The sequence below is a fragment of the Rattus norvegicus genome, chromosome 15 (assembly GCF_021556685.1).
Source record: "Rattus norvegicus strain SHRSP/BbbUtx chromosome 15, alternate assembly SHRSP_T2T, whole genome shotgun sequence".
Lineage (NCBI taxonomy): Eukaryota > Metazoa > Chordata > Mammalia > Rodentia > Muridae > Rattus > Rattus norvegicus.
Genome location: NC_141548.1, coordinates 84,188,087 through 84,201,334, shown reverse-complemented (window position 1 = coordinate 84,201,334; position 13,248 = coordinate 84,188,087). Strand labels below are relative to the sequence as shown.

Genomic DNA, 13,248 nt, shown 5'->3' with positions numbered 1-13,248 from the left:
AGTCTTATAATTGTCTTTAAAAACTTCCTTCCTCAAAGCACACCATCCACTCACTGAACTGCCACTGTGGGCTTCTTATAAGTCCTTTTGTCTATATTCTGAAGCCCCTCTGTCCTACATATTCATTCATGGTTGTCCAATTTTCCAAAGTTCTAAGTCCTCACTCTTCTACTTAACATCACACTGGCCGTATGTCCAAATGTCCTCTTCATAGCAGTCTTCCTTCTCTGACCCGCTTCCTGCTAAATCTCTTGCTTTCTGTGTGAAGGTCATCTGATCCTTCTAGCAGGACATAGAACTTGAGTTGCTGTAAAAAACTATTGCCTGCTCCTTCCCACTTTACAATTATCTAACACTCAGGTCTCAGCTTTGGTCAGCTATTCACAGAAGCCCTCTTTATCAAGGACATCTAAAGACCATTCAGTGACTGTCCAGCACAACCCTACTTTAATTGTCTAGCCCCCACCACTGCTTTGTGTGTTCTCTGTGTGCTTGTTACCTATCTCTGATCACACGAACTCCATGACCATGGCATCAGCCGACTGTTCACAGCTTGCTAACTCCTCTTGTCTAGGAGAGTTACCATCTTGCTGTAAGTAAATGCTCAACAACTGTTTCCTACATAGATAAGGAAAGATAGCATGTAATGTGTATTCGCTCTGGGAGTGAAATTCTGGACCAGCCATGTTCTAATACACGATGTTCTTAAAATATCAAAAGAGTAAGAGAGCATTCACTAGCACTGCACTAAGAGATCTACTCAGGGGGAAAAGGCAGAGAATTGACCTTTAAGTTGCAGCAAAAACAACACAAAATACAGGTAAAGTCAAAGTTTATTCACATAAAGTTTAATTAGTCAAGTTAATGAAAATATTAAAAATTTTGAGTTAGTTATGGCATCAGAAATTTAACTTTTGTTGCAAATAATACAGTATTTGGTGTTTCTGTCAAGATGCTATGCTGCTGAGAGAGCAATTGCATTAAATCTTAACTCATCAGGGTCGCGCTCCATGAACTTCTTGCAGACTTCTATGGCATCCTATGGAAGGGAAAGGGAAAGTGTAAGTTTTCAGTTATAAATTCTGTAGCTTTTTTTATTCACACTAATTCTAGAGACTTCTTTTTCCAATATGAAATGACAACTAAAAATGTCAAAGAACAAACAGGTGGCAAAGTAATTTGCTTAGCATAAAATAGAGTAGAGACTGCCGCCATGTTCCTCTGCCTGCTTCCAGGACTGGGGATCAAATCCAGAGTCTTGGCAAGCATTCTACTCAAGCCCCGATCCTCCCCGTTTCAAGCTGCCTAGGTAGATAAACTCTCTGTGTAGCCAGGCAAGTAATTTCCCATTCCTCTTCTCTAATTTCTCCAAGTAGTTGTGATTTGCTCAGAAGGCAGAACCCTGCAAGTTCAAGACCAGCTGGTCCACACAGACACTTTCCAGGTCAGTCTGTGTTTACATTGCAAGGCCATCTCAAGACTAAATTTAAAAATCAACTTTTAACCTACAAATTATATAATGCCTCAATAATAAGCCACACAATTTGTTCCCATTAAAAGATCTCTAAAGGGGTTGGGGATTTAGCTCAGTGGTAGAGCGCTTGCCTAGCAAGCCGCAGGGCCCTGGGTTCGGTCTCCAGCTCCGAAAAAAAGGAAAAAAAAAAAAAAAGATCGATCTCTAAAGCTGGGATCGAGTCACAACTGATGATATCATAGATTCAACAAGGATGGCCTATAATGAGCAAGTCTTTTGCCTTTTTCAAATTTAAGCTGTTCACACAGGGCTCAGGAGCAAAGCTTCTGGCTTGTATAGTTTTAAGAGGAATTCACAATTTTGTTTGGGGATGTTCTAAAATGGCCAAGGACCAAGAAACAGGTACAGAAAGAAAGCACACAGTCACCCTTAAAGACGACAAGAAGGTGAGTAAAGGTTAAAATTGTCCAGTTGTTTACTGTTACCTCTAACAATGTCTCATCACTAGTTTTCCCATGGTTAATTGGAAACGGTTTCCGTCCATCTGTGGAAAATAGACACATAGTTTAAATTCTTTCTTATTCTTACCTTCCATTTCCTCTTAACAGTGAATCAAGGAAAGTTACATAGTTTAAGTAAGACATCTTAAAATAAGGATTGTCAAATATGCGACCTAGGCTTTCACTTCCCCCAAATATAGGCAATTGGCACGTGTAGCCATTTACATTTAAAGCAACTACACATCTGGATTAACACCAACCCGAGCAGGTTTCTGCATTCAATAAGTACTTTATGCAGCTGCACCTTCTGTCCGCTATGCATCAGGGCTGCCCTTCTCTGGGTCCCTCGAATCTCCACACGTGTTCTGGGTGGGGCACACCTTATCTTCCAGTCAGTCTCCTGCTTTATGTACAGGTCCCTCCAAAAGAGAACTCCCAACTGGCTTGTAAGAAATCTTTCCTGTTACTTTTGTGTTGCTTTAGAGACAAGCTTTCTCTGTGTAGACATGACTTAGCCTTGGACGCTGGAGACCAGGCTGGTCTTGAACTCACAGATCCCCTGCCTCTGCCCCCCAAGTGCTGGGACTAGAAGCTGCAGTCACCCAGCAACCATTTTTACTCTTAGAGATATAAACACTTTTTCACTTTTAAAGCTAAATCAGAGGATCTTATTTACATAAGAATGATTGATTTTATCAACGAAAAGCCGTACTGTTGTGGTTTAATTGTGTACTATCAATGAAAGTACCATAAGGCAACAATTCAGCAGAGAACTATTTACTGACTAAAATACTTATGCGAATTAACAATAATCTTCAGTAAGCTAGTCTTTTCTCTATTATGAAAATGAGCACAATGATAGACGTCAATGCTAATCAAAGTGAGTTGATCCATATCCAAACCTTATAACCTCCTACACAATGAGATCTTGTTTCAAAAACAAACATAAAATAAATACAATAATAAAATACTCTTTTATGACGGATGCACATTCCTCAGTAGCCTCTTTGCCCTACTGTTCTAAGAATAGATAATATTCATTATAGTCTACCCCACACAGTTACATTGTTTTATGTTGTAGTTTTTATGTAAAGGCAAAACTATGTAGGCTTCCCCTTCTTAGCTAAGTAAAGAATTAATGTGCATATTTCCCTGGGCTCTGTCATTTATATTCTGATTAAACTCTAAGAAGCAATAACCTCCTGAACAATTTTCCTTTGGGTGCAGGAGTTTAGCATAATGTGGAATTTCAACCCCCCTTACTAAGAGTAGATATTGAACACTGTTCTTGAGATGTTGAAGAAAATAGCAAAATGAAACTATACATATTCCACTCTAAGAGCAGTTTAGAGCAAAGACTACCATGAGGCTAGAGAGCCCGCCTTCAGTTGGATTTTGTTACTGATGTTGTGAGGTACTGGGCCCTGAACCAAGTATACCAGAGATGCTAGAAAAGTCTCCTCTCACTCAGCCCTGGCCCTATTCTCTTTATACTTTTTAATTCGAGGGGAAACTCACAACACTGATCAGAATGGCCTTGAGTTTCCTCCTAGCCCAGATAAGACTTGAACTTAAAATCATCCTTCCTCAGCCTCACTAGTCACTAGGAGCACAGGCCTGTAACACAATCTTGGTTCAATTTTTATATGAATGGTAACCACTGGCCAGGCACAGTGACACACACCTTTAATCCCAACACTTGGGAGGTAGAGGCGGGCACATCTCTGTGGGTTTAAGGACTGCTGGGCTATATAGTTTTAAACCCTATCTAAAAAAGGGGGAGAGTAACTTGATGAAAACTTACATTTTTACATAGATAGTCTCAAAGGATCTCCCAAAACAATACTAACTAAACTAAATGACAAACGTTACTATCACCAAAACCAGTACAAGTGGGCAAGTGGCCTTCTGACACAGTGCACAGAGGGAACGGAGCATCAGTGCCACAGTATTTATGCCCCACGTGCATAAAACATGATGAAATAGCAGACACTTCAAAGTGAATGTCCTAGCTCCTTAAAGATAAATGTCACTAACACAAAAGTCAATAAAAGGGATTGAGGAAGACAACGTTCCAGACCAGGGCCCCCTAATTTCCACAGCTGACCCCGGCTGACTTCAGTCATACCAAGCATGCTCTGAGCCAGACCCCCATGATGCTGCATCAATGCTGCTGACATGTGGCAGCTCTATGACGCAGAGAGCCGTTAAGGACAATACAGGGTCATGTCTGTGACTTACTTTCAAATGTTTCAGAAACACTAACAGGATCTGACAAACCCAGGAGAAAGGTAAATGAAAGCGCTATAGACTCTTCTAGTTTCCTTAAATATCTCAAATTATCCCAAAATACAAGCTTTTCAAGCTTACTTTTAAACAGGTAATAATTCATTGTTTAACATTTTTAAAGTCTGTTTATTGTCTACTTGGAATTCATCACTGAACTCCAATCTGCTAATTTGTCCAGAAAGAGTGATGATTCATTTTTAAACTTGTAGGACTTCCTTGTACATATACTAGAAACTTTCTGAGGCCCCAAAGAAAAGAAAACCAGAAATAACTAGGTCCTTTTTATGAGTTAACTCCACAACTTAGTAACAAGTAAATAATTAAGCACTGCCACCAGCCTGTTAAGCAACTGTCCTGTAGGAATTACTGCCCACAATCAGATGGCTTTAGAACCAAGATGACACAGGCTGGAGGTGGGACTCGCGGTCAGACTGCTTGCCTACAGTACATGAGGCCCTAGGTGCAATCCCGCGAACCAATAAATACAGTGATTTTTAATTTGTTGTTTTCTTAAAATTGGCATCCTCTTAATCTCTATTTTTAATTCATGAGTTCAGTCTGAATTATTCAGCTTGCTCAACACTCCTTTTGCGTCTATTAGGACCGCTACTGTCAGTCACATTGGGGTAAGAGCCAGTCTGTGATAAGGAATCAGTAACTGTGCATATATATTTACAGCTTGCAGCTATCTCTGTTCTCTACAACACCTCCAGGACTGTGGCTTGCTTGACATCTCTGAATGTCTTTACACTCCCTTTAAAACTCTAATTTCCATAGGCTTCTAATCTTACATATTTTTACAAAATTTTAATGTGTGTGCCTGTGTATTTGCCTAGAGGCTAATGGGGCAGGCTGCTCGCCCTGGAGCTGGAGTGACAGGAGGTTGCGAGCTGTCTGATATAACTGCCGGGGACATATGCTATTTCTAAACATCCTGTCTATCAGTGTTCTCTGTAAATTCTCTCATTTTCAATGCTACCATCACTCTATGGTCTCTGATTATATATTAAATAAACTGTCTCTCTGGTCTTTTCCAAACCTCCTTCCTTTTGTCTTATTTTGTTTTTCATCCTTGCATGCAAGGAAGGAACCCAGAGCCTAGCTTAGGCCAGGGAAGAGCCTGACCACCTCGTTCTACTTCTTTACCTTGAAGTCAGCAGAATGTGTATGACAAACTTCTGCTTTCAGAAATGAACCAGACATATGAGGTCTTCAGTGACTATTGCAACTATTTCCATGCAGACTTTGTAGAAATAATCAGTACAACGCAGCAACCTTCTAAGGGTGCTGCAGGTCAGTTTATATGCCCAACAACAACTGCTTCTAAGTTTAGTGTGATTCTGATTACATAGTGCAGTACAAAAGCCTGAAAAAGATACTCATTCCTGAACGTACACATTTTAAAGGTAAAGACCGTTCATTCAGCTACGACAACTAATTTAATAGGCTATCAAACACTGCCAAAGTAATTCATAAATGTTTCTTGTTTGATTTTCTGCTTTACCAAAATGCAAAAGAGGTATAAACATTCTTGAATTATAATTTGCTAGAGTATCAAAAACATCTTTTCATAGTTAAAAAAAAATACTAAAAAAGAAAACAATTATTCTGCCAACCCAATTTTAGAGCTATCAATTTCGGGAAACAAAGTGAGAACATCCATTTACAACAACAAGAGCCTGGTCATTACTCTCCCCAGGAGGAATTAAAACAGTTCTTACCTAATTCATAGAGATGCCCATCTACATGAACTAACGCAATAAAATGAAGATCTACTTTTTCATCTATACTTGGTGCCTGGAATAGGAGGGAAAATGTATTATACACATTAGTAGTTAAACAAATCAGTCAAGTCAATGTATATAAACAATTTCAAATGACAGAAGACAACATTTACCCAATATAATTCAAGGCCAATTACTGATGTGAGCACAGAGTGGCCATGTGTATGTTTGTGACACCATGTTCCCATCAACAAGGAAGACATGTTTTAGTTTCACCTACACTGGAAACTGAACACTTTGCTTAACTTGGAAATTCCAGTGCCCAGCATAAGATGCTCTACATGTGCACAGCATATGCACAATGCACATTGTTCAGTGAAATGTATGACTGAGCTCATTTATGAAGTATAAAACTTTAAACTATGAATGTTAAAACATTTGTCAGAACTCTTAAAGTTAGCAACTCTTTTGAACTTAAATTTTAGGACACCAGAGAGTAAGTTGTCTGCTGCCTGAGCTTAAAAATCTCATGCTTTGAACAATGCAGTATAAACAATCATTTCAGATCCAAACAGCTCATAAATGAAGAGATGAAAGGAAAGTCTGATGATTATAACTGTAGAAAAGAAAAAATTAATATACAAAAAATGGAACTTCTATTTCTTCCTCCTTTTCATTAACTCCTAATAAACTATTTTACTTACACCTACATTTAAACTATTTGAACTATACCTGCATTTCCTTTTATCAAACTCAATTTACACAAGTAATACTCACATTTCTTAGACAGTTGAACGACTTAGGTAGTTACATCAGCTGGCATTTTATGACAGATAGTACATGTGTTAGCTATTTACCAACTCTAAGTAAGTTGAAAGGAAGTGTAATCACAGCTTAATACATATGGAACGCTAATTGAAGTAGCTCAAATCAAATTATGTCTCACGATGTCTAGTATCTTTTTAGGCAACACAATAGCTTGTAACTCAAAAGGTGTTATTTTCGCCATCAAATAATTTTATATTTTTCAATAGTTTAATATAAATGCATTTGATGTAGAAACTAAAGTTACAGAACAAACACTATTTTTTTACTCATTACTATTGTATATTATACAGCATCCAGAATGCCTCCAAATATTTACTGACATAATGACTCATTTAATCTTGTTCTTTTGAAATTATTTCCCTTGAGATATGAGTGAAAGGAAGTCTTCTTAACTGCTAGGGCAAACTAACTCTTGTCCATTCCATCTAGAACTAAAGAATTCCACAGACAACATTATAGTTTTATCATCATTCCATTCCTGTACAACTCTTTCCTGCAGACCATCTCACGATAGGAACTGACATCAAACTTCAAGACAATCTAGTCCACTAATTTGATAATTGTGTAAAGTCTTATCTCCTAAAGATACTAAAATATCTTGTGTTTTCCACTGTGCTGGACAAAAGCCCAATCTTTTTTTAATCTAGTAGTCCTTCAAATACTTGACATGTGTGACAGTGATTTAATTTCCTTAATTCCCTTTCCAGTTTTCATATTGCCCAGTAAGGTGCAAGGTCACTAGAGGTTAAGAAACTTCAACTGGAGTTGGAAACCTGAATATGCACCCAGTCCCTGGGAGCTTTGGGTTTCTTATCTGTTTGAAGTATTAAGTATTAAGCTAATAGTTTTGTTCTACTACATCTGGTTTTTTAGTTTGTTTTTTGTTTTTAAACTTTAATTTTTCTTTCATATGTGTGGGTGTTTTTCCTGATGCATATCTGTGTACCAAGTGCATGCAGTGTCTACAGAGGCCAGAAGAGGATGTCAGATCCCCTAAGGCTGGACTGAAGGTTCAACTATCCCCAGAAGGTTGTGAACTGCCATGTGGGAGCTGGGAACTGAATTGAGAGCCTTTGAAAGAACAACCTGTGTTCTTAATCACTAAGCCATTTTTCTAGCCCTACTCCATTGAGGTTTAAATGACATTGTGAAAATATTTATGAACTGTTAAGTTTTATATAAGCTTTATTTATTATATTAATATATTGTCACAAATATAAGCAAGTATCAAATCTAATATATCAAGATTATTCACCAATGTCCCTTTTAACTCAAAGTGGAAATTAAAATACAAATATCAAGCCAGGTGTGCTATATAATAGCACGTGCCTATAATGCCAGCATTGAGCTAGGTGTGCTGGCACATGCCTATAATGCCAGCACTTGAGAGGATAAGGTTGGCTGATCAGGAGCATGAGGCCAGAGCTACACAGTGAGATCCTGTCTTAAGACAAAAAGCAAAAACCCTCTAAAACAATATGAAAGCCTTCCAACTTTTCATAAAAAGTAAATGTCAACTTTCTTCAAGACTTCATTATTTCTGGTAAGCTTTATCCTTTGACTAACTTCATTAGTCTGAGAGTTTAAGCCTGCAATCATTCAACCGCTCAACAAGTATTCCAGGAAAACCAAAAGTAAGCAAGCAGTGAGTCCCAGCATGTCTGCCTGTCCAAATAGCAAACAACATAGCAAAGATGAAAAACAGAAGCTATAGACTGGTAAATTCTGCCTTACCAATTACATTTTTGTATCTTTTAAATCCCCAATTTAGAAGGCTTCTCATTAATGCCAAAGAATTGAAAAGTAATATAAATCAATTATCAATGCATTCATTAACTATGAAATATAAATTTCACATTCAGAAAAGATTTAAGATATAATTAATTATAGGGTACTTAATCTATACTAGGCACTGACAGAATGCTATGTTTGTACTGACCAATTAATCACACAGATCTAGTCAGGTAGGCTATATATGATCTTACACTCAAGGACACGGTGGTAAAGGCCTGAAGTAACATGTTGAATGGCTAACACATGATGGCCCCGGACCACAGCTCATGCAATATAGCTCCAGTCCGTGTCCTTAAGCTCTACCCTATGGAGTGTTTGCAAAGCAACAAAGCAATGGAATCAATATGCAGCAATAACAATACACAAAAACATAAAACTAGAAATGGCAAAATTTATGACATTTTCATTTATGTTTAGAATCTTTAAACGCAGAAGAAATTTTTCATACTTAAAATTAAGTGAATTGGGGTTAGGGATTTAGCTCAGTGGTAGAGCGCTTGCCTAGGAAGCGCAAGGCCCTGGGTTTGGTCCCCAGCTCCGAAAAAAAGAACCAAAAAAAAAAAAAAAAAAATTAAGTGAATTGTCCCCTGGTCGGAATGTACAAAATTAGATTGTACTTTGTCCTTCCAATTCACCCTGTATCTTTCACTGGGCCAAACAGTACATAGCACAGCAGAGAAGCATAAATATCAAATGGATGAATGAATAAAAATGACAAATCAATGTTGTAATCTGGTGAGGAGAGAAGGGGGAGGAGAGGGAGAGAAGGAGGGAGGGGGAGGAGAGGGAGAGGAGGGAGAAGAGGGGGAAGGTGGGAGGGGGAGAGGAGGGAGGTAGAGGAGGGGGAGGGAAAGAAGGAAGAAAGAGGAGGGGGTGAGGGAGAAGAGGAGGGAGGGGGAGGGGGAGGGAGGGGGAGGAGGAGGGAGGGGGAGGAGGGGGAGAGGGAGAGAGTAATAACAAGCACTCTTGACATTCAGTACAAACGGAAGGTATATAAGGACCATACTGATATTTGGTAGAAGCAAATGCTTGAAGAAACGGTTGTCGTGATAGTTTGAAGGCAGCTTCAAAAGGTAAATGAGGTGAAGAAAGGGACATTTCACTGCTTGTAAATGTTAAAATGTATGCATAATTAAACTCCTCTTGCTTCAAATGCCAAAACAATTTATAGAGACAGCAAGTATCTGTGGATGTACGGTATACACTGAAGCATTCAGATACTGCGTGTTTAGAGGGGCTCTATCAAAGCACACCCATTGCCTTCAGGAGCTTAAAACGTCAGAAGATAAGAGCTTGGCTGCTTAATTCTGCTATTTATTTTAATGTGGGAGAACTATTGGAATTCTATTAACTTTGATATTTACGGCAATATATATGCATATTATAATAGTTGACTGACAACTTTAGCTTACAAGAGAAAAAATAAAACTTGTTGGACACCTAGAACAGCACACAAGGAACAAAGTTCTGCCTCCTAATTGGAAAAGATCTTTAGACACTGAGCTGGCAGGAAAGATCGGATCAAGATTAAGCCCAATACCTGAGCCCCATCAAGGAATAAAATAGCTTAGATGCAACACACTACACATTAAGGGTTTAGACGGAGGACAGACTAAGTGAAGCAATCCAGAGCATGGCAAGAGACTAGTCATGCTCAGAAACATGAAACATAACAATGAAGGCACAGATGGCAAAGGACTCGGAGGACCTAGCATTTGCTGACCTAAGTTATCTAGGTGAGATCAGAACGGTGATGGGTAAAGAAACACGCACTCACGTTCCCAATTCCCAGAAACTTAGTGTTATCACAAATGCCAGTTAGTACTCAACAATAGGCAGGGACCCTTACATTCACAGACTATGGAGTGCAGAGATGGATATCCACCAAGGGGCAGGCAAAGGTCAAGCCAGACTGCAGAGCATGGAGGTATGCTTGCAATTTATTGGAGTAGAGAAAGCTAAATGGTTGAGTGAACCAAGAGAAAAGCACCGTAAAGACTGAAGACGTTTAAGGAAAAGCAAACACACAAACAAGAGACTGCCCTTGTCACTGGGAGAGGAGATGGAAGGTTGACTACACTTACAACAGCATGGAGACCCAAAGATGGCAGGCGTAAGAAGGGTCGCCAGCGACGCAGACGGAGAGATGGACTGGTAGCCTTTGCAGGGCCTACATGGTTACGTTTGACCCAGGGCAGGGATGCATGGTGACACAATGATGAGGCCTTCGTTCTGCAGTGGCTAGAATGAGGCTGTGATGAGGATGGCGAGGAGGACTACATAATTAAAAGAGAGAATATTTTACTTAGACCACGTTACTGGGTGAGCGTGTATCTTTAAAAGCAACGTATGGTCATACTTGTATTCATATGGTTGAGTACTGTCAATAATTTTATTCTAGTAAAAGATCACATATGAATGTTGGCTATAATGGGTAAAATGGGAATTTATAACCAAGCACAAGGTTATATCCCATAACTTTTAAGGGTTCATCTGAAATTTTACATATCCTCATTTTCATTGCACAGACTCATGAAATTAAAGATTTAAAAGCCACTAAAATAGTATCACTATATATTTATATATATCTGGTTTTTAAAATGTAACACACAAAAATTACACAACAGACAAGACAACATAGAGGAAAAAATGAAAAAAAAACATATCATAATAGGCACTGGTGAAAACAATCATTTAGAGTATAAACTCTAATAAGAGAGGAGTAAACCCTTACAATTATAAACAAGAGTAAAGCTAATCTCTCTGGAGATTATGACCCGAATCAACTGCCCTTGTCATCAGCTGACAAGTTATAAGGAAGGCATCATAGTCTGCTGTCCGCCTTTTGAGTAAATAGTAACATTAAATAGAATGTGTACCACTTATTTGAGGTATTCTTTGAGTACTTTACATCTATCCATTCATTTAACCTCCTAGGGAAGATCATTACAACTATGCATACAGCTTGCAATCAGAGGAAGCAGAGCACAGATGAGCCACATGACAGAACCAAGGTCATGCTACCAGCATGTTGGCGGACTGGAGCTGCACCCAAGAGAAGAGATTCTAGAGCTCAGTGGTCTTATTACCATCACAGAGCCTATGTGGCCAAGAGAATGTTTCTCTTGTCAGTTTTTATTTACACTGGGTTATAGTGAACCCATGGATAATTTTCTTAAGATGGATACTGGGGGACAATTTTCCAAATGCTGTTGTTCCAGGTCCTCTTATAATCATCACATTCAACAGGTAGCATCCATATATACGATTTATTTCTAGCCTGACAAAGCCACCATCTCTGTAAGTACAGAGAATAAGAGTTACCAGCTCTTTGGTGATAATACATTTCACCAGCCATGACATTAAGGAAGTGACTTTAGCCTGAAACTCTTCTGACTCTTAAAAGCCTTTGTTGTTACTCTTGGTGTATGTAAATAACACACTAACCAAAAACAAAATTGGCATTTCCACCATGAGGGTTTAAGAAATGTTCAGCAGCATGTCAGCATTCACATTAATCACCCATCAGAAATACACAAAGGAATACAACAGTGTTTGCTCGCACAGGCTGCTACAGTCAGTCTGAATTCACTCAAGTGAGGGGCGAATGGAAGAGGACAAAGGGCAAACCAGTGAAGTGGGGAAGCAATGGAAAAAAGAGAGAAATGGAAGGAGAGAGAGACTGAAGAGGGGTGGAGACAAACTACCTTCTCAGAGTCTGGGGAGGCCAGACTATCGTGACAGTTACACATTGAGAAGATTATGGCAGGTCAGGAGATGAAATGGAGGAGGTTTCTGGATCAAGAATTCATGTAAGAAAAATCCCCACACAAATAGGAACAAGTAGAACATGCTCAAGACCAGGTCTAGGATTGATTCTTATCTTTAAATCTAAAAAGTTAATTGCTATCTTTCCACGGGTGCTGGCAGAAGACAGATTTCTGTTAGATGTAATTTTATTACGTGTAGCACAAGGAAGATGGACAGTTATGTGAAGTCACTCAAGGATATTGTAAAAGGTCCAGAAGGATACTGCATATGCACTGGGCTATATGGCTGGAGAAGAACGTCAAGCTGGAGGAAGCCATTGTTTTAAAACAGGCAGTAGGCAAACCAGCATTGTCCTGGAGGCAGACACTCTCTCATCCCTTTACGTTGCTTACTATAAGCATGCCTTTAGGTGATGACAGTCTTATTCTTCAGTTTCGTAAAACTTGTAATTTCCAAAGTACAAAGTTACAAAAAAACACAATTAAAGGAAATATCCAGTTATGTCTGTGATGCCCCCTATGCTTTATCATTTGCCCTTGTACTGTCTGCCCTCCTAGCTTTTCTTCCTGAGGTTACTAAAACCCATTCATTGGTATAGTATCTAATATATTCACATGTAAGCACAAATATCTCTTTATATCCATAAAGGACAGGCTCCAGAAATTCTGGTATGGAAAAATCTGTGGATATTCAAATCTCTTATATAAAATCTTATAATAATATTTCTATGTAACTTGCATGCATCTTACCATATACTCAAAGTCACCTCAATTATTTCTTTTAACACCCAAATGCAGTATCAACACATGGAAAGTTATTATACTGCGTCATTTAGAGAATAATGACAAATATACCTATAGACGTTGAG

The 13,248-nt window shown here is 38.7% G+C and overlaps 1 protein-coding gene across 9 annotated transcripts in view; it reads right to left on the bottom strand.

Moving 5' to 3' along the window:
• Positions 1-813: 813 nt before the first annotated feature.
• The window catches only part of Uchl3 (ubiquitin C-terminal hydrolase L3), a 42,042-nt gene continuing 29,607 nt past the window's right edge, over positions 814-13,248 (bottom strand). For 4 of the 9 annotated variants that reach the window (NM_001110165.2, NM_001428945.1, NM_001428946.1 and 1 more), the window contains 3 exons: positions 5,985-6,060; positions 1,960-2,018; positions 814-1,039 (listed from right to left, as the gene is read on the bottom strand). In NM_001110165.2, the coding sequence (NP_001103635.1) occupies positions 956-1,039; positions 1,960-2,018; positions 5,985-6,060 (219 nt within the window). In that variant the 3' untranslated portion in view covers positions 814-955. Of the gene's footprint in view, positions 1,040-1,959; positions 2,019-5,984; positions 6,061-10,693; positions 10,886-13,248 lie in introns of all 9 variants that reach the window. The other 5 variants (XM_087586429.1, XM_087586430.1, XM_087586431.1 and 2 more) reach the window with 2 other exon arrangements.